The sequence below is a fragment of the Engraulis encrasicolus genome, chromosome 13 (genome assembly GCF_034702125.1).
Source record: "Engraulis encrasicolus isolate BLACKSEA-1 chromosome 13, IST_EnEncr_1.0, whole genome shotgun sequence".
Taxonomy (NCBI): Eukaryota; Metazoa; Chordata; class Actinopteri; order Clupeiformes; family Engraulidae; genus Engraulis; species Engraulis encrasicolus.
The window spans coordinates 42,717,057-42,737,422 of NC_085869.1; the positions used below are offsets into that span (position 1 = coordinate 42,717,057).

Below are 20,366 nucleotides of genomic sequence, written 5' to 3' on the forward strand. Positions count from 1 at the left end.
TCAGAAATAAACAAGACAGCGCAGATGGCGTTTAGTGTTTAATATGGCCACGATGCCGCGTTAGGAGAAGGAGTTAGATCTTTCATTGACATGTGACACGTGTCAGTGACATGCGGAGACGTGTCAGTGACATGCGGAGAAGCCCAAGTGACATGTAGCGAAAAGAAGTAGCGTATACGTGCTACATTAAACATTCTATATTTGACCAAAGACGAATCGAGGAATAAAATAACTAAAATGTTAAAATGAGTTTTCTCAGGAAACCGATGTTATGCGATTCCCTCTCGTGCGGGCGCTCGCGCAGTTGGGTCACCAAAGCTTACAACGGTAAAAACAAAGATTTTCTAACTGTATTTAGATCGTCTATGGTAGCCTAAAAACATGGGTCCCTGAAGAAAAAGGTTGAGAATCTCTGGCATAGAGCAGGGAATGAATCTTCTTTTAGCCTACTTAAAGGTTATTTTTTAAAAATAATAAAGCAGAGGAAAATGATTGTGATTTGGGTCATCATTATAAAGTGCCTTTAGGTCATTGTAATTTCGAAAGAATCAAAGTGAAAGTACCCATTCCATCCGCCCATTTTATTTTATTTTTTATTTTTTATTGTTTGTTTTTTATTTATTTATTTTTAATATTAACCCAGTCTACAGAATGTCACTGATGACATAATTAACCAGGCTATATTAAAAGGTCATTTTACAACATAATGACAGGTTGGACACCGATTTTAGGGAAAAAATATAATAGTAATAAAATACCAAATAGCCAATTAAATAGGCCTATCTGTTCAAAACGTCCCCTGGAGTGGGTTAAAAAGCCCTCCTTTGTCACCAATCTGTTTGCTTCATGTCTCATCACAAGTGACAGAGTAGGCCTATAGTTTTTAGCCTCTAAAGACCAGTAATATTTCAACAGTGCATCCATAGTGTTAAGATCAATATATGCATTATAAAATACACACACCCCTTCAACCATACCAATGTCAGAGACTCAATAGGCTCGTTCGTTTTGCTAAGCAGTGNGCATGCACACTTTGCCAGTTTGATGCATTCTGGTGTGCGCATGCTAGCTGCTTAGCAAAAGCAGCACTGCTTCGTCTCGAACGAGCCCAGTGTTGGGAGCCCAAGTACAGCACAGACACAAGATTCAGGATTCAAAGACTGATATTTTAATTCAAACTGAAGACTACCATTAAGAACAGAAAAGGGTCGTGAACCCAAAAACAAAATAGGGACTAAACAGGACTAATGGGCAACAATCAAAAAACAAGAAACTGGGAAACTAACTAGGCACAGGTACAGTAAGTAACTGAAACTTGGAACAGGTGACAAACGAGGGGCGGGGCTGACACATGACAGTAAAACCAGGAGGACCTTAGACTAGAACTAAAATAAAGGTAACAAAACAGAAAAGTCCAACACAGAAACACAAAGATTTCAAAACCCTAACAACCAACCACACCTTCACTCTGTAATAAATATAAATTCCATCCAATTCACATAAAATAGTACAAACAAGAACACATTAATGTCTGCATAGATCAATCAATCAATAAATAAATAGATAAATACATAAATAGAGAAATATAATGGATAATGTTAGAATATATAACATATATTTATATAAATAGATATAAATAGTTAATAAATACTGTTAGAGAGGGAGAGAGGGAGGGGTGGCGAGGGAGAGTGAGAGACGTACTGACAGAGAGACAACCTTCATTCCATACAAATCTCGCATATAAATTCCCCTCCCACCTCATTGGAACATTCAGTATGAGCCCATTTCTGGCACCCCTCACATCTGATCCAATCCCCTCCACTAATCGAAAATAGCTCCGAACAGTAAAGGCATTCAGCGTCCTCATCCTGGTGGTTGCTTGGCTTCTTAGCGTTTTTACCTTTACTCCCAAACTTTTTTGGGATTACTTTGTTTTGTCGAGCGGCAGCCTTCTTCTCCAAAGCTCTCTTGTGTGGGGAAGAGGTCAGGACTGCCGACGCTTCACTGGCCCTCTTCCTAGGCCTCTTCATCTTTATCTGTGGCCTCGGGGATAGCTCCTCAATAGTGAAGAGACCCTCCCCTTTAAAAACAAATAAGTATTATTGAATACACATACAAACACAAGCACAGTAATTCTGACGCTAAAAGAGAATATAATAATAATAATCTTACCATGGAATGGCGTTAGCTGTGTTATAGAAGGTTTGGGGCTTGCGCTGAGGCAGACAGAGGACCCACTGGAACCTGTCAAGAACACACACACATTTCATTAGTTGGTGGTGGTGATGATGATGATGATGATGATGATGATACGGTCCAGTTTAGTGAATATAGTAAACAGTTTCCTTACCCGCCTCCTGGCCTGGCATCTGATGGGGAGCAGCAGGTTTGGGGCGTGCGCTGAGGCAGACAGAGGACCCACTGGAACCTGTCAAGAACACACACACATTTCACAAGTTGGTGCTGATGATGATGATGATACGGTCCAGTTTAGTGAATATAGTAAACAGTTTCCTTACCCGCCTCCTGGCCTGGCATCTGATGGGGAGCAGCAGGTTTGGGGCGTGCGCTGAGGCAGACAGAGGACCCACTGGAACCTGTCAAGAACACACACACATTTCACAAGTTGGTGGTGATGATGATGATGATGATGATGATCAGATGATGATACGGTCCAGTTTAGTGAATATAGTAAACAGTTTCCTTACCCGCCTCCTGGCCTGGCATCTGATGGGGAGCAGCAGGTTTGGGGCGTGCGCTGAGGCAGACAGAGGACCCACTGGAACCTGTCAAGAACACACACACATTTCACAAGTTGGTGATGATGATGATGATGATACGGTCCAGTTTAGTGAATATAGTAAACAGTTTCCTTACCCGCCTCCTGGCCTGGCATCTGATGGGGAGCAGCAGGTTTGGGGCGTGCGCTGAGGCAGACAGAGGACCCACTGGAACCTGTCAAGAACACACACACATTTCACACAGACACACACTACAGTATTGAAGTGTCAATGGCACAAATGTAAAGAACAAAAATGGCAAAGGCAAAAAAAACTGTACCTTCAGCATCAAAGCTCAATCTTCCCGTGGCTGCAATATGCAGGGGCAGGTGGCTCTGAGCTTCGATGGCATGAACATATTTTTCATTTATTTTCTCATTATGAAGGTGGAACAGAAGACGAAGGGAGAACATGTAATTGTCCTCCTTCATTTGACAGAGGAAATACCGACTGGAAGCCAGCTCTCTGTTCAGCTGCTCAGCGACAGATGAATTCAGGTGCACTGCCAGGTCGGGGGCAATTTTAAGGCTCCTCAGGAGCTCTTCTGGGTGCCTCTGACTTTTTTTGGATGAAATCTGTCATACAGTGAGTACCTGGCATTGGTCCCCGTCACTGGATGTACCCTTGAAAAGCGGTCACTGGTGGAGGAATCTGAATGGCAGGCAACAGGTGTAAAGCCGATATTCGTCATCCATGGTACGTCAATATGGAGACGCTTTTCTTTGGCTGCGGTGATGAACTCGGGCGTACTTTCACAAAGACGGCCATCATTTGGATGAAAGAAACGTTGGCCTGTCCGGTTATTGACATGCCGGGCCACTCGTCCGGCCACATCGGATATAAAAAATGTAGGTGGGCACTGGAAGCTGAGCAGCGCGTCCCCGTAGTCTCGCGCGGACTCCTGCCACCACAGAGGTGCGTGGTAATAGACCACAGCGTGTGGGCAAACCAGATGCAAAACACCACCTATGAAACAAAATAAAATAAACCAAAGCCACACAACACATAATACAGACAAGGACACTTAATCAACATTCTGTTCTGCTTTGCCTCACCACCAGTCTTCTGGAGCTTAACAAACATTTTAGGATACAAATCCTTGTAGAGCAGCAGCTCCTCCAGTCTGTGAACCAGATCGGTCACACTGCCGCTGCTGGACACCCCAAGAGCAGAGCAGGCTCTTGCCAAGTCTTCTATGTTCAGCTATTGGAAAAACATCAGTGGCAACACAAGTCAATGCCTCAGTATTTTACATCAAACTTGTGGGACCTCTAGAAAAATATGAAATTGAGTTTAAGTAGTGAATGATTCACAGGATTGGAATCCAGCACCCTCAGAACAGTGTCTTCATCGATTGCAGACAGCGACGAAGGCTGTCCCTTCAGCGCTTCTGTTTTGGGGACAACGTCCCCTACTCTCACATGTTCCCCAACCCATGGCGTGAATGATGAGTACGACAGGGGGCATGTGTAGGGATTAATAGTCGGAGTTCCTTTTGGAGAAAAGAAATCTTATAAGGTGCACTGTGTAATATTTTTAGTAGTTAATTCCTCTTTCTATGTATGTGAAATGCCATGTTTGCCAGTTATACTGAGTACTTAGAAGTTGATGGTGGTGGTAAGTGTTCATGAAAAGATAACGTGTGAATGGGCAGCATGAATTCTGGAAGTTATCTACCACAAATATTACAGAGTGCACCTTTAAAAAAACTAGATGAAGATTTAGAATAATACCAAAACAGTACCAGAGCAAAATCCTGAGGCCACCAATCGTTTTTCAAGTAATTGCCATCTGCCACGGACATTGACCTCCATGTCCTCCTCAGTGAGGTTGTCCCTATTTGGGCGCTTGAAGAGAACTAGAAGATATAGAGTATGTTGCAAAATGGGCATGTCTGTATAATACGAGAAATGGTGATAGAGTTGATCACTTGCATTGTCTTACCTGGCACATCAAAGGCAATCTTCCAGTTGCCATCCGCAACCAACACTGGCCACACCAGACACAGGAGTAGTTGTAATCTTAGTCTGTCAATGCACAGAAAGGCTGGAAGGCGTTCCTAAGCACATTAATAGGGAGGCTCAGGGAGAGATGTGTCTCCATTGTCTGCAGGAAACTCCCGACAGCAACGTGGTTCTATAAAGATAAAAGCATGAATATTACTTTTGAGAGAATTTTTAATTTGAATTTTGAATCACAATATGTTAACATGACCACATGGCTTACCCCTAAAGCTGCTGTCAGCAATGAGCAGAGTGACAGGCTCAGAAATGTCTTGTTATTGAAGTTATGAAATCCAGAGGACCACTCCTGGAACCTAACTGATAGGTGGCAAACTGGGCATTCTGAGATGTACACTGATATGCCTGCGAGAATACACATACGCAGAGGAAGAGAAATGATAACTGCATACATGACCAACGTTAATAAAAACAAATACAACAGTAATATTAACAATAAATAGTACATATAGAAATACACATACCTTTAACCACAGATGATATGCCATACACAACACCATGACGGTTAACTAATGCCGGTTTTAGGGCTGGGGGACAGGGTCCAGAGCAGTAGGGACAGATGGTCTCTGTCGGCATGAAGCACTCAGGCACAACTTGTTCTACCTTGCTGATGTACGGTGGTAGCCTGGATGGAATTCTTTTGTTTGCCCACAAATACTCCGTCATTTCACGAATGCCTTCAAAAGAAGAATGGACTGGCGTTTCTGGATCCTCCCCAATGTTGTCCTCTACCGTCTGCATTTCTGGACATTGAGGATCCTCATCACAGTACAAATCGCCAGGGTCTGTTTGCAGCAGCTGTGGGGTCTCCTGAAACATCCACCACATACACACAGCTCTATGTGCGCAGTGTTTCGATGTGTGGCGACATGAACAGAACCAGGTACCATGCTGGGAGTCAAAGGTTACCCGTGTACGGCCGAATGGACACCAGCTCTCCTGTTGCCCTGTGTAGACGGAAAAGTGCTTCAGTCTCTCCTGCTGTCGCTGTCTTTTCCAAACGATGGGGAAGACACAGTCCACTTCTTCCCATTGTGCCTTTGAGTGCAGCTCCTCACACTCCCTCTGCCGCAAGGTGGAGAACAGACCCTGCCCCACCATCTCATCCAACGAAGCCATAAGTAGGGATGGAGGCGCACTGTAGATGGCAGTACCATTGGTCCTGCGGACGTTTTGGCATTCCTGACCTGGACTTCCAAACTCAGCTGCGATCTTCATGTAATCCCGGCAGATTGCTGACTCACATGCCAATTTCGGTGTTACAACGGACTTCATGATGTGTATTGGAATACATGGTCCACTGGCATCTTTAGGTGTAACAAAGATGGCATTTTTTTTGTCCACGCAGATCACTGGAGGATGGTCATGGCCATGTTGTGTGCGTTCATGACGCTTCAGATTTGATGCGGAGGACAATGAAACAGGACAGTGAGGAGATTCCACTGTGCCGGCTGTCTGACACACAACAGCAGGCTGTTCCCCAGACGGTTTGTCTGTGAAAGGAAAGAGCAAAGAAAAAGCAAACTTGAAAAATGCACAGACACAAATCAATTATTAGCAATATGGGATCCATTTAATATTGTTTGAAGTTTAGCTTACCAAATCTGTGTTTCTCAGACACTGTAAGATCTACAAAATAAAAAGACCACAGCAACATCCAGACTGGGATTAAAACATTGGTTCAACAATGCTGTTTAAGTAGAACAAATGTAAGTGTACACTAACCATGAGTAGTGAGGTGTGCCTTGAAATTTACTGCTCTGGTGATAACTTTGTGGCATTTGGGGCAGTGCCAATGGCTCCTTTTCTGGTCCAAGGCAACATTTCCACAAAAGCAAGGGATGGTGAAATGGCCTGAAAAAAAGAATTCATGAAACATCCAACAGTGAAATGTCAGGTGTTTTAGTTTCACTCACCCCTGTAGGACACACTACACTAAAACTTAGGACAGAATGCAGTATGTTGTAGTGTATGTTTATGTGATTCAGATGCATTTGCATACTCACTACTTCCATTGCAATCATAATGTATTGCATGGTCTAGGTGCCTATGTCTTAAATGTTCGACGCCGCTAACGGGATTCTTGCAGTACTTGCAGTTCTCATCAGCAACCTTGATGAGCTCCTCTTCAGAGGAAAAAAAAATCTGTCATTTTTTTCTGCTACTGTACCACCATGAATTTATCAGTTACACAGCATGAAGGGTGAAGAATTTGGTGCTACTATTTAATTCTACCTACTCAATACATGAGGGTTATAACGCCGCATGAGGGTTAAGAAAGATGTTGTGTCATATGCAACATACAGGCATACATGTTGACTAATTGGTGACATGCGAAATACTTTACCAGACATGACCAGGCTACCATGCACTTGGACATGCACATGCACATGCACATGCACAAAGGATAGTCACTGTGAGGGAAAGAGTCAAACATCAAAGACAACTGTCATAAATGCAATCATTAAAATGTAATCGTATGTGTAGTTTAATTTCTCATGGCCCTTATTTTTCCCCTCAAAGGTAACTTGTCATATCAGACCACAGGCCTTAAGCGAAAAATAGTGAGTTGGGATGTAGTTTCACATATTCTCCTAAGGGTGGCAATCTCAGACCACAAATGGCTTATCAGGCAAATCTTGCAATGAGGATTTTTGTGTGAGCGACAAACATGCTCATACAGGACCAACTTGCGATGTCGTTTCAGGAACAATAACCAGACGAAATCGCGGTCATTACCACCACCATCTCATCCTATTCTATGCGATAACATGTGATTTATTTAATGGTATCAAATGGTAGGCCTATAGGCTATGTATATTTAAAACTTTCCATTGAATATGTGAGTCATGTAGATAGCCTAGCTACCACATAGTCCATCCATGTAGAGGAAATAAGAGTAGAGAGAGGAAATAAGAGTAGAGAGCCTATAAATACCACCCAGCTAGCCTGGAACAAATGTGTCACGGAGAGAGCCGTGACGCTTACGCCCAATCATTGAGACCTGGTTATTCACGCAAGCGCATAGGCGCATAGGCAGCTATCTGCCGGCATTTTTAAACATCAGCTGACCTACTGCAGTGAGTAGCACTTCATTTCCATTCCCGTTTTCTGTCGGGTTACCTGGTTTAAGCATTCCACACTTCACCATTTGCCATAGCATTTCATTAGCATTTGTTACCGAGTGCATGGGTGGCCAACCAGCATTTTGGTAGCGTTTGTTTGTTTGTTTAATCACTCGCGTTTCAACACGCGCCATTGTTCACAAACATTTCATTCATCTGTTAACATAACATTGTACCGGTAATAAAACACACTTGCACATACAACCGTTTTTGCAATTTAATGTTTAAAGAAACTTTACAAACACATTTGATTTCTGTAGACTCACCAGCAGCATACCAAACACTTCCTCCTTCTCGGACGAAACCGAGGGACTGGGCTACTGTGTAGATATTGGGGGGGTGCGCGCGCTCTGGCGGCGCATACTATTTTAGCGGGGGTGTTTTACTGGTTTTGGGGAAAAGGTATTTTTATAATGTGTTGGAGGGATTTTGTTTACTGAAAATTATTTTGGGTGTTTATGTATTTTGTGTTCATTCTTTTCTGTTGTTATTTTCCATTTAGAGTTTTGTTATTTTGTTAATTGATTTATTTTGACAACTGGGCTCATCTGTGGGGAGGGGCTACGGGTATAGAAACTCAGTAGAGGCCTCAGAGCTTCAGTTGAGGTGTAGACGTCTTGGCAAAAGGTACTGTGACTTGGCTGTAGTGTAGTTGTGCTCAGGGTCATTTATTTTGATTTAGCCTGGCAAACTTGAAGCCTGTTTATTTTGCATTTTTGATATTTTGTTTTGATTAGTTTATGTTCTGCATTTTTCAACTTTATTTTTGTACACTGTAAATATTTGCACCTGAAGAAAAGTTTTAGAAAAGAAGAAAAAATAAAAAGAGCTCTATTTTTGGAAACAAGTTTCGTTCATCTCTCTGTCCACTCCACCGCCGACCAGTCCTGCAACATGTGGTGTCAGAAGTGAGGACTTTGGAGTGGCAGAGTTGAAGACAAGATGTCGACCACCAGGAAGCAAGCAAGCAAAGCCAATGAAGAGGCAGCAGCAGCAGCAACAGCAACAACGGCAGCAGCAGCAGTCGGGGGTGATGCAGAGGCGACAGCAGTAACCACAGCCACAGCCAACACAGAGAGAGGAGATGAGTCATCCCTGGACCGGCTGGCAAGAATGTTCGAGTCCTTCATGGAGGTGCAGCGAGCCAGAGATGTGAAGCTGGAGAAGGAGTCTGCCCGGCAAGCCCAGCAGTATTCCGTCCTTAACCATCAGATGAACCAACTCCAGCTGGATGTGGAGAACGTGAGAGAGAGGGGGAACACGCCAGTTCCCTCTCGCACTTCGACACCCGAACCGGCCGCAGACACCACCAGAGGGAGCAAGACTACATACAAGCTGAAGATGCCAAAGCTGGAAGAGACTGACAACATCGACCACTACCTGACAACGTTTGAGAAGCTGGCAGCAGCCTGTGAGTGGCCAAAGGAGGATTGGGCAATCCACCTAATACCACTTTTAACGGGCAAAGCCAGGAGCGCCTTCATTGCAATGGACCCTGAAAACAACATGAACTTTGACAAACTAAAAGAAGCAATCTTGAAGAAATATGAGATAAACGCCGAGACGTACCGCTCACAGTTCCGAGCGATGGACACCAACCAAGACGAAACACCACAAGAACTGTACATACGCCTTAAAGACCTGTTTTATAAATGGGTGAAGTACGACGCATGCAGCAAAGAGGCCCTCATGGAGACCATGGTGCTGGAGCAATACCTGCGTGTTCTCTATCCAGAGGTGAGGACCTGGGTCAAAGAACGCAACCCGACGACAGCAGCAGAGGCCGCCACCCTGGTGGAGAACTTCGTCGCCGCACACAAAGGCTCCAAGAGGTACCGCTACGCTGGAGTACTGGACCGCCAACCCTGGGGTAAGTCTGATGGTGTTGGTAGTGGACGTGGTTCTGGTGCGCCCCCTAACTACAGTAGGAACACCCCACCCCCACCCCATAGCAGTGTTAAGCCCCAAGGTATTTCTTGCTTTAACTGTGGTAGGGAAGGTCACAAGAGCCCCGCTTGCCCCCTCAGGAAGCCCAAGCATTCCCACCTATGCTATGTACCCAACCCTAGCCCACCCATTATGACCCAGCAGAGCAGAGATCCCATCATTAATGTACAGCTTAATGGTAAACCCACCACGGCCCTAGTTGACACAGGATGCACACAGACATTGGTTCAGGCAGATTTAGTCCCCCTTGAGTGCAGAAATGAAAATGACAAGTTGACTATCTGTTGCGTTCATGGTGATATAAGTGAGCATAGCACAGCAGAGGTGTATGTTGGCATATGTGGTCAGACATATTTGCTCAAGGTGGGGCTGGTCCCCAAACTGCCATACCCAATACTGTTAGGCCAAGACCTCCCTGTGTTGCCAGACCTGGTAGGGAAAACTGCTTTAAGCTGTGTAGCAACAAGAGCTATGGCGAAGGCTAAACCACTTGACATGGCTGATTTTCCTTTTTATGGTGAAGATGTCCCAGTTGAGCCAGCATGCACCCGTGAGGAGAGATGTGCCAAGCGCAGAGAGACAGTGCTAGACATCGTAGAGCAGTCAGGCCTACAGAGTGACTCAGATGTAGAACCCCCTAGCCTGTCTGATGCTGATGTACATTTTAATGGTGATGTTGCTGTACTGCAACGTGCAGACCCAACGCTAGCCAAACTGTTTAAGGAGGCAGAGGAAGGTTCTTGTTTTGTCCCAGCCCTTGGTAATGAGGTTTTTACCCTGCAAAATAACATTCTGTACCGACAAAGTGAAGATGGCTTGCAGCTTGTAGTGCCAGGGCAGTACAGACAGCAAGTTTTGGAGCTAGGCCACACAATCCCTTGGGCAGGTCACCTAGCACATATGAAGACACTACAACGAATTAGCAGACGCTTTTACTGGCCAGGAATGTTTGTTCAAGTGAGAGACTACTGCCGGTCATGTTGCCAATGTCAGCTAGCAGGAGGGAAAGGTTTTGCACGTGCCCCATTAGTGCCACTCCCTGTAGTTGACACCCCTTTTGAGCGCATTGCAGTAGATGTGGTTGGTCCCCTGGAACAGAGTAGGTCAGGGAACCGCTTCATTTTAGTAATATGTGACTATGCTACCAGGTACCCCGAGGCCTTCCCCCTAAAAGTTGTCACTGCTAAGCAAGTTGCCTCCTGCCTACTTCAGCTCTTCTCCAGAGTAGGAATTCCCCGTGAGGTGTTAACAGACCAAGGCCCAAATTTCATGAGTAAAACCCTTAAGCAAGTTTATGACCTGTTAGGGATAAAGCGCATCAGAACCACTCCCTATCACCCACAGACTGATGGACTCGTCGAGCGGTTCAATCAGACCCTGCTGAACATGCTCAGACGGTTTGTGGATGACAGCGGCAAAGAGTGGGACCAGTGGATACCCTACCTGTATCTCTCCCTTCGAACTGCTGTATGGACATCAGGTACGGGGACCACTAGACGTGCTGAAGGAGACCTGGGAAGGAGAGACATCGGAGCAGACGGACATCATCTCCTACGTCTTGAAGATGAGGGAGAAGCTGACTGCTGTGACTGCCATGGCTCAAGACAACCTCCGCAAGTCCCAAGAAAGACAGAAGGCATGGTACGACCGGTCTGCCCGTACGCGCAGCTTCCAGCCTGGTGACCGGGTCCTGCTGTTGTTGCCCAGCTCAGACAACAAGCTGTTGGCTAAATGGCAGGGGCCCTACACCGTGACGCGCAAGATGGGAAAGGTGACCTATGAGATCAACATGCCAGATCGTCGAAAGAAACATCAAGTCTTCCATGTCAACATGTTGAAGCGGTGGATGGAGCGGGCGGAGCCAGAACTGCAGTCAGAGCCACAGCAGGCAGCGTCAGCGCTGTTCATCCGAGCAGTCGAAGAGGAGGAAGAGTACAGCGAACAGTATCTGCCAGGCCGAGAGGAAGAGAGCCAGCTGGACCTGAGCCATCTGTCGGAGGAGCGTCAGCGTGATCTCTGCAACATCCTACCAGAGGGCCTCTTCACTCAACGACCTGGGCGGACGGAGCTGGTGGAGCACCGGGTGGTGCTCAAGGACGACAACCCAGTGCGGCAGCCTTGCTACAGGGTGCCGGAGCGACTGCTGCCCGTCATGAAAGAGGAGCTGGACATGATGCTTGAGCTGGGGGTCATCGAGCCGTCCTTCAGCGAGTGGAGCAGCCCAGTCATCCTGATCCCCAAAAAAGACGGCAGCCTGAGATTCTGCTTGGACTTTCGCAAGGTCAACATGCAGGCAAAGTTTGACCCGTACCCCATGCCAAGGGTCGACGACCTCGTTGAACGCCTGGGCAAGGCCAAGTACCTGAGCACACTCGACTTGTGCAAAGGTTATTGGCAGGTGCCACTGGCAGAGGGCAGCAAAGAGCTCACTGCCTTCAGAACACCATTCGGGCACTTCCAGTTCACGGTTCTACCCTTCGGCCTGCATGGGGCGCCAGCGAGCTTCCAGCGTTTGATGGACAGGATCCTCAGGGGGGCGGAGGGCTATGCCGCCGCCTACCTTGATGACATCGTGATCTACAGCGCCACCTGGGGGGAGCACCTCCAACATCTGCAGCAGATCCTCTCCTTGGTTAAGGAGGCGGGTCTCACCATCCACCCAGACAAGTGTGCCTTGGCCAGGGAGGAGACCTCCTACCTGGGCTATGTTCTGGGCAGAGGGGTCATCCGTCCTCAGGTGGGGAAGGTGGAGGCGATCAAGTCTGCTGAGCGGCCAACCACCAAGAAGCAGGTACGGTCGTTCTTGGGTCTTGTGGGTTGGTACAGGCGCTTCATTCAGAACTTTTCAGAGAAAGCGGCTGTGCTGACTGAACTAACCCGCAAGAACCAACCCAACAAGGTCCAGTGGTCTGAGGAGTGCGAGAGCGCATTTCAGGACTTAAAGGACTCTTTGTGTCAAGAGCCTGTGCTCCTCAGTCCAGACTTCGAAAGACCGTTCACTGTTCAGACGGATGCGTCTGACCGAGGCCTGGGTGCTGTCCTCCTGCAGGGGGAGGAAGGACAATTGCAGCCAGTGGCTTACATAAGCCGTAAGCTGCTACCCAGGGAGCAGAACTACTCGACGGTAGAAAAAGAATGTCTTGCCATAAAATGGGCACTTGACTCTTTTAAGTACTATTTATTGGGGCGTAAATTTGTACTTGAAACTGACCACAGAGCTTTGTCCTGGTTGGGGAGTATGCGGGACACCAATTCCAGGATCACCAGGTGGTTCTTGGCAATCCAGCCTTTTGATTTTGATGTGTTGTACAGGGCGGGGAAATTTAATTGTACAGCAGACTTCCTGTCCAGACCTGAGTGACTTGATTTGAATGCCACAGGGGGCATTTTCAGAAGGGGGGGGAAATGTCACGGAGAGAGCCGTGACGCTTACGCCCAATCATTGAGACCTGGTTATTCACGCAAGCGCATAGGCGCATAGGCAGCTATCTGCCGGCATTTTTAAACATCAGCTGACCTACTGCAGTGAGTAGCACTTCATTTCCATTCCCGTTCTCTGTCTGGTTACCCGGTTTAAGCATTCCACACTTCACCATTTGCCATAGCATTTCATTAGCATTTGTTACCGAGTGCATGGGTGGCCAACCAGCATTTTGGTAGCGTTTGTTTGTTTGTTTAATCACTCGCGTTTCAACACGCGCCATTGTTCACAAACATTTCATTCATCTGTTAACATAACATTGTACCGGTAATAAAACACACTTACACATACAACCGTTTTTGCAATTTAATGTTTAAAGAAACTTTACAAACACATTTGATTTCTGTAGACTCACCAGCAGCATACCAAACACTTCCTCCTTCTCGGACGAAACCGAGGGACTGGGCTACTGTGTAGAGCAGGGGTGGGCAATTATTTTGGCCCGGGGGCCGCATTGGATTTAAAATATTGACCGAAGGGCCGGATGCCACAGACAAGTTCACCTTGTCAATAATAAAACAGTGTACACTGACGTAACTTGCCAGCAATGATATTTCTGTATATTGTAATTAAATGTATTTAGATGAAGCCTATGTGTTTGGTTAATCTTAAATTCGCAGGACTCTTGTTTTAGGTAGCATTTTAAGGATGTTGAGTAACCGTTTGAATTTGGATATAAAAGTTGTCTTCTTGTAAAGGCTCCGGGGGCCACATGAAATGGTTCAGGGGGCCGCATTTGGCCCCCGGGCCTGAGTTTGCCCACGTCTGCTCTAGATATTGGGGGGGTGCGCGCGCTCTGGCGGCGCATACTATTTTAGCGGGGGTGTTTTACTGGTTTTGGGGAAAATGTATTTTTATGATGTGTTGGAGGGATTTGGTTTACTGAAAATTATTTTGGGTGTTTATGTATTTTGTGTTCATTCTTTTCTGTTGTTATTTTCCATTTAGAGTTTTGTTATTTTGTTAATTGATTTATTTTGACAACTGGGCTCATCTGTGGGGAGGGGCTACGGGTATCCATCATTTGCATTGACGTCACAATATTACGTAATCGTTTTTGCTGGACGGCAGAAGTACACATTCGTACATAGGAATTATGCATACGAAGACAACTTTGACCAATAAATACCAAAGAAACACGTAGTTCTTGTATTTTTTTTTCTTAAACGGGATATGTACTTGGCGTTATCAGGCTTGGTTGGCCACGGTGGATGTGTTCAAATCATAGATTTATTCAAATGTATTCTGCTCCACTAGATGGCATAACGGGGACGGGCGGTACGGGAAACTGGGAGAAGAAGAGAAAGTTGTTGCTTGCTTCCAGCCATGAACTTACTCTGCCTGCGATGTATTTTTTTTATCCCGTGTTTATTTTCTTCAGTAAAGTTGTGAACTTAAACCAAACCTCTGCATTGGCAAAATAAGCACATTTATGCACCGTTTCTTCATTGGTGGCTGGGCACCGCGGCTGCATCCTCTTCTTCGTGGCATGGCACAGGTAAGATAATGCTGCTAACCTAACTTACTAGGCTACAAGACGCACGGTACATTTTGTGTCAGGCATTTCGCAAAGTGGTGTTTTGAATAGCATATATTTCCATATCAGATGTACAGTATCTTGTAGGTTAACTTGAATTCTCTCGCTTCGTTTCATCCAAGTGGATTTCATTGTTGTTTCAGCCACGTCTGCACAATGTAGGCTATTGTGAAATATAATTCTATATCTTATCTTCTGTTTACATGTCCAATATGTTCATTTGTACTGTATTATTATTGACCACTTATGTTACCAGTCCATCACTGCTACCTGTCCTGTCTTGCACTTTCTGTCTGTCTGTAAATTGTCAGTCCTGTCTATGTCCTGGCATGGTAGAGAGAAAACGTCGTTTCCCTTGTATGACCATAAAGAAAGTGACAATAAAAGCTGACTTGACATACTTCAATGTTTCAAATCGGTGTTGCATTACATTGCACATGTAGAAACACATAGGACACATGCCGGTTACATACTTTGATTAAATAATTTTGATTTGATTTGATTAAATAAATCATTTGAAAAGATGACCTTCACAAGAGAAAGAAAAGCACAACAAACCTGTTATTTATCTTTTATTGTTTTTATTGTTTAGTAATTGCAGGTTCATCAGTCAGGTGGTCAGCACCCAAACTAAAACCTGAGTCATGGTGGCCAGGATGACGTCCAAGAATTGCATCCCAGCACCACAGGTAAATACATGACTAGTAAGTTGGGTTATTTTGGGTCAGTTATTTTCTGACATTTTACATCACATTTTAATTCAGACAATATTGCCAAGGGAGTTAATTATTCAGTACTGTACCAGTAGTACATTACAATGCATGGCTAGATTCATTTAAATAGCATGTTTGTCTGTCTTTTCTTTTTTTCTAATTAGATGGGGGAGCCAACATGAAGAGGTGTCCAGAGAGGCTTCTTCCTTCTTTGGCTTTGCAGCAGCACCAGGACCTCATCCATCGGGCCTACCCTTACATTCCTCCCCTGATGCACTGATCACCTGTACCAGTTGTTGGAGTTTTCAGAAGGGCTCTAAATTAACTTTTTTTATTCACTAGTAGCCAAAATGGCTAGTATGTTAATCTCCAAACATACCGGTACATTAAATAATGGGTCAAAGTGCCAAGTATGTTTTCTTTTCTACCAGCAAAACTTAATTTTCCCAGTATTTGGCTGGTTGGCTGGTGAGCCCTGGTTGTCATTGATGGTGAGTAGTTGTGATAATAAATAACTGAAATGATGAAGTCCATCCAGACATGTCTTGCTTATTTTATTGTACTAATACAACAACGTAGAACATTTTCTGTGAAAGCCCAACTGGGAAACTCCAACTCCCATTGACATTGTGACAGCACACAAGTGTTCACTGCACGAAATTGCATTTATGCTTCACCCGTGCAAGGGGGCAGCCCCCAATGGCGCCCCAAGGGAGCAGTGTGGCGGTACCATGCTCAGGGTATCTCAGTCATGGAGGAGGATGGGGGAGAGCACTGATTACTTAACTCCCCCCACCAACCTGGTGGGTCGGGAGTCCAACCGGCAACCTTTGGGATACAAGGCTGACACTCTAACCACTTACCCATGACCGCCTGTCAATCTTCAGTCTAGTCTAACTAATTATATTGTCTCCACTAAATGTATATCTCAGGTGACATGGGTATACTGGTATGGGGATAGTGCTGTATGTAAATAATATTAACCCATTTTAGCCGGCACCAAAATGCCAGCTAATTGCCTATGCCCTTTTTAAGAAAGGTATCCTCATCCTATAAAAAAAACAAATAACTAAATAAGTCTCTGAATATTCATCCTCTTGCATTAGAACATGTTAATTCAGCTCTAACATACCCACATTTTTAATCTAAAAAAATCTAATATGTCATGCCTAAATGCTGTGTCGCTCCAGGCACCTAGGTCAATACAACGTGTACACAGCATCCAGCATCAATGGGTTGACTATTACAGGCCTAGTTCAGATAACCATTTATTAATATAGATAGGCCTAAGTACTTGCACATAGATTTCACCTTCCATCACCTACAAAACCTTGAAATGTATTTGTACTTTGTGTCTAAAAATAAAGTATTTGAGCCATTGAATGAACTGATTACTACATTGAGTTGGTGTGATTAAGAGGTTGAAATCGGCTAAACTTGACTTGGTGTGCTGGACCTCTGGCTCTTCCATACATCCAATGTGTCATGACATCAGATCATCGCTCTTCTCATCTGGAGAAACAGAAAGATTACACTTAGCTGACACTTTTCTATTCACAGTGAATTGTTAACTGTCCCTGCAGCATGGGGCTTGGTGCCTAGCTCAAGGGTAGGCCTACTTCAGCCTGGATGGGAGGTGAAGGGAGAGGTGTAGGATGGGATTTGAACCTGCAACCCTCCAATCTTAATACCACTTCCCAAACCATTAAGCCTCTGATGTGTGTGATTTCAGAGGGCAGACAATTTGGATGACAACACAACAAAGTGGTGCTCTTTATATTATTGACAAGGACAACACCAAGACTGGTGGGCCTATGCATGTCATTATAAATAGGCCAGCATGGATAAGGTGAGTGGCATTTCACGACAGCATCATGCTGGAGAGTAGGCCTAAGCTACTTAGGAAATCAGCGCTAGAGATGTACACATGGTTTGTTTTTACATTTGAACCTTAACAGTATGAACGTCATAGCCTTGCTATTTCACCAAGAGCTTTATGAATTCCGTGTTTACGTTACAGCCTGCAATATCTTAGCATACGTCCATCATAGCGTTTGATGCTGATAATTAACGTTAATCATGGAAAGCATCTTACATTGACCTCACAGAAAAAAAAGCCACTGAAATTGCACAATAGACTTAAATTAATTAGCGTTCACGAATTAAGAGACAAATGATTATAAAGGATGGCAAATGAGACACTTACCGTGGTGCTCATCCAGCTACTCGAGTAGGCTAGTTTGATGGTTTTCCAGTTGGTTGCCGCGATTCACCTCAGCTTTCTCGTTTTATTTTGAGATCCAGTGAAAAGTCACGCCTGGTTTGTAACCCTATCTGTTTTTGTAACAAACAGCACAATGGGTGTTCACGGTGTTTAGTTTATCGGCGATCTAAGTTACGTTATGAGTTACTAAACGTTGCGAGTCCCATAGGAATCCATTCATTAATGCGGCACTCTTGCCGTCCAGTAGCCGTCCACTAGAACGTTTGACGTCACATGCAAATCATGGATAGAAACTCTGTAGAGGCCCCAGAGCTTGAGTTGAGGTGTAGACGTCTTGGCAAAAGGTACTGTGACTTGGCTGTAGTGTAGTTGTGCTCAGGGTCATTTATTTTGATTTAGCCTGGCAAACTTGAAGCCTGTTTATTTTGCATTTTTGATATTTTGTTTTGATTAGTTTATGTTCTGCATTTTTCAACTTTATTTTTGTACACTGTAAATATTTGCACCTGAAGAAAAGTTTTAGAAAAGAAGAAAAAATAAAAAGAGCTCTATTTTTGGAAACAAGTTTCGTGCATCTCTCTGTCCACTCCACCGCCGACCAGTCCTGCAACAAAATGCATTCGCGTTCCTTCACCTCAGCGCCTCACAGACTTGCCCTGATAACAACCTCTAGCTATGTCACTTGATGGGAAAGTAATTAAGAACCCAAATCGGTATTTTGATATATTTTTCTGATGGTGGGGATGGTGAATGATCATGATTTTTTCACAGACCTCATAAAAGTACTCTCCAACCAATATTAAGTGTAAATTCAAGCATTAAACCAACTTTCAATACGCACTTTAAGAAGACACGATTAAAAAAAAAAAAAAAAAAAAACAGCTACAACTTCTCATCTTCCTTTACCAGTCTACAAAAACGAAGTGTTAACATTGTGGGTAGTCTATTTCCAAAACAGTGTGTTAAGTGTTGCAGTTTACGATGTTTAAGCTGAGGAAAAGACGCAGTGAGCGCCGAACATCACCCAATAGAAAGGACTAGCCATACTCAGGAAAAAAAATCATATTAGTAGCCTAATCGCAGGGGGTTTTCTTCAGAAATCTAGAGATCGACACAAATATATATTGTAATAGACCAGAGCGGTAGTCTCTTTAAGGCGTTTATTGTCAAAAAGAGCTGCTGTTACAGCCACAACTCACGCATTCATTTTCAAGTCCAACTCTCCAACCTAACGGTAAATCATTCCACAACACTTAGACATTCTGTACACATTCCATAGAACTAGACACGCGCCCCTGTTTCCCCCAGCTCAAGGCACCAACACAACAATAGCACAAACAATAACAGTAACAGAACATTAACCGAACACAATTAACACAGGTTATCACACTGTCCCCCCCTTTAAAAACAACCCCTTGTCCTCAAGGGGACATGCTAAAGTCATTAAACCGTGGTGGCCTCCGCCTTTGCCGGCGTGGCCTGCTCAGGCTTGGTTGTGGACTGTCCTGCTGAGTCACTGGGGAGAGTGAGGGGAAAGTGACAGTGGCACTTGCACCGGGAGGTGACTGGGGAGGGACGCTTGGTCCGGGAGGTGACTGGGGAGGGACGCTTGGTCCGGGGGGTGATTGGGACAGCCCACTCGGGCCAGGGGGTGAGTGAGGAGGGGCGGCCATAGGGCTAGTGTCTGTCGAGGCCCTGTGGACAGTCTGTGAACTGGGCCCCAGCTCAAACAGTGGAGCAGCATTTCCCCTGTATGGCGCTAACCTGTCCCGGTGCAGTACCACTTTCCTGCCCCTCGGTGGAACCTGAACCCTGTAGACCACTTCGCCCACCCGCTCAATGACCCTGCATGGCCCATCCCAGTGAGAGTCCAGCTTAGGACTTCGCCCCTTCTTTCGCTTGGGGGTGTAAACCCAAACCAGTTCCCCCGCTTGGAAGTCTCTGCCTCGACTCCTCACGTCATAATTCCTCTTTTGCCTCATGCCCGCCTTTTCAAGCTGGTCTCTGGCAAAAGCATGGGCTTTTTCGAGGCGATCCTGGAGTTTCCGGGCATACTCTGGACCCGGTGGAGGTTCAGCGTCTGGCGGCCTACCAAACGCTAGGTCTGCGGGTGTTCGGATCTCTCTGCCCAACATGAGCAGAGCAGGGGTGCAACATGTGGAACTTTGAACAGCTGAGCGGTAGGCCATTAAAACAAGGGGAATGTGTCTGTCCCAGTCTCGCTGGTGGTCAGCTGTGAGGATGGCTAGCTGTTGTCGCATAGTTAAGTTAAAACGTTCCACTAGCCCATCGCTTTGTGGATGCAATGGTGTGGTGCGTGTTTTCTCCATCCCCAACTGCTCGCACATGGCAGCAAACACCCTTGATTCAAAATTGCGACCTTGGTCACTGTGGATGGCCTCTGCTGCCCCGAACCGGCTAAACATGCCCCCAATTAGGGCGTCAGCAACCGTTTCGGCATCCTGGTCTGGAATTGCATAGGCCTCAGGCCACTTTGTGAAGTAGTCCATCGCACACAACACATACTTGTTCCCCCCA

General features: G+C 45.3%; 2 protein-coding genes and 1 long non-coding RNA gene across 3 annotated transcripts; all 3 read right to left on the reverse strand.

Moving 5' to 3' along the window:
- Positions 1–1,327: 1,327 nt before the first annotated feature.
- Positions 1,328–3,522, reverse strand: LOC134461804 (uncharacterized). The gene is made up of 7 exons (XM_063214648.1): positions 3,061–3,522; positions 2,878–2,955; positions 2,709–2,786; positions 2,520–2,597; positions 2,351–2,428; positions 2,173–2,244; positions 1,328–2,080 (listed from the first exon to the last, which is right to left on the reverse strand). Exons 1-7 carry the CDS (start codon positions 3,209–3,211, stop codon positions 1,719–1,721), a joined length of 897 nt encoding a protein of 298 aa, XP_063070718.1. The 5' UTR covers positions 3,212–3,522; the 3' UTR covers positions 1,328–1,718.
- Positions 3,523–4,256: 734 nt separating this feature from the next.
- si:ch211-10d23.5 (uncharacterized protein LOC556599 homolog) lies at positions 4,257–7,115 on the reverse strand. The gene is made up of 5 exons (XM_063212946.1): positions 7,106–7,115; positions 5,689–6,294; positions 4,725–4,769; positions 4,569–4,638; positions 4,257–4,272 (listed from the first exon to the last, which is right to left on the reverse strand). The coding sequence occupies exons 1-5, from the start codon at positions 7,113–7,115 to the stop codon at positions 4,257–4,259; spliced, it is 747 nt and encodes a 248-aa protein (XP_063069016.1).
- A 9,867-nt stretch (positions 7,116–16,982) lies between these two features.
- LOC134461805 (uncharacterized) lies at positions 16,983–18,111 on the reverse strand. Its single transcript, XR_010037423.1, has 2 exons — positions 17,811–18,111; positions 16,983–17,116 (listed from the first exon to the last, which is right to left on the reverse strand). It is a non-coding gene; the product is annotated as an uncharacterized LOC134461805 (long non-coding RNA).
- Positions 18,112–20,366: the final 2,255 nt, after the last annotated feature.

What these genes read in the sequence shown, in the direction of transcription:
- LOC134461804 (XM_063214648.1), bottom strand. Translation starts at nt 3,211, where the DNA reads ATGAAGGAGGACAATTACATGTTCTCCCTTCGTCTTCTGTTCCACCTT. An exon ending in GATGCCAGGCCAGGAGGCGG is followed by an intron (nt 2,787 to 2,877) that starts GTAAGGAAACTG and finishes TGTTCTTGACAG; the next exon opens with GTTCCAGTGGGTCCTCTGTC. An exon ending in GATGCCAGGCCAGGAGGCGG is followed by an intron (nt 2,245 to 2,350) that starts GTAAGGAAACTG and finishes TGTTCTTGACAG; the next exon opens with GTTCCAGTGGGTCCTCTGTC.
- si:ch211-10d23.5 (XM_063212946.1), bottom strand. An exon ending in AACCTTTGACTCCCAGCATG is followed by an intron (nt 4,770 to 5,688) that starts GTACCTGGTTCT and finishes TGGTGTGGCCAG; the next exon opens with TGTTGGTTGCGGATGGCAAC. An exon ending in GATTGCCTTTGATGTGCCAG is followed by an intron (nt 4,639 to 4,724) that starts GTAAGACAATGC and finishes TATATCTTCTAG; the next exon opens with TTCTCTTCAAGCGCCCAAAT.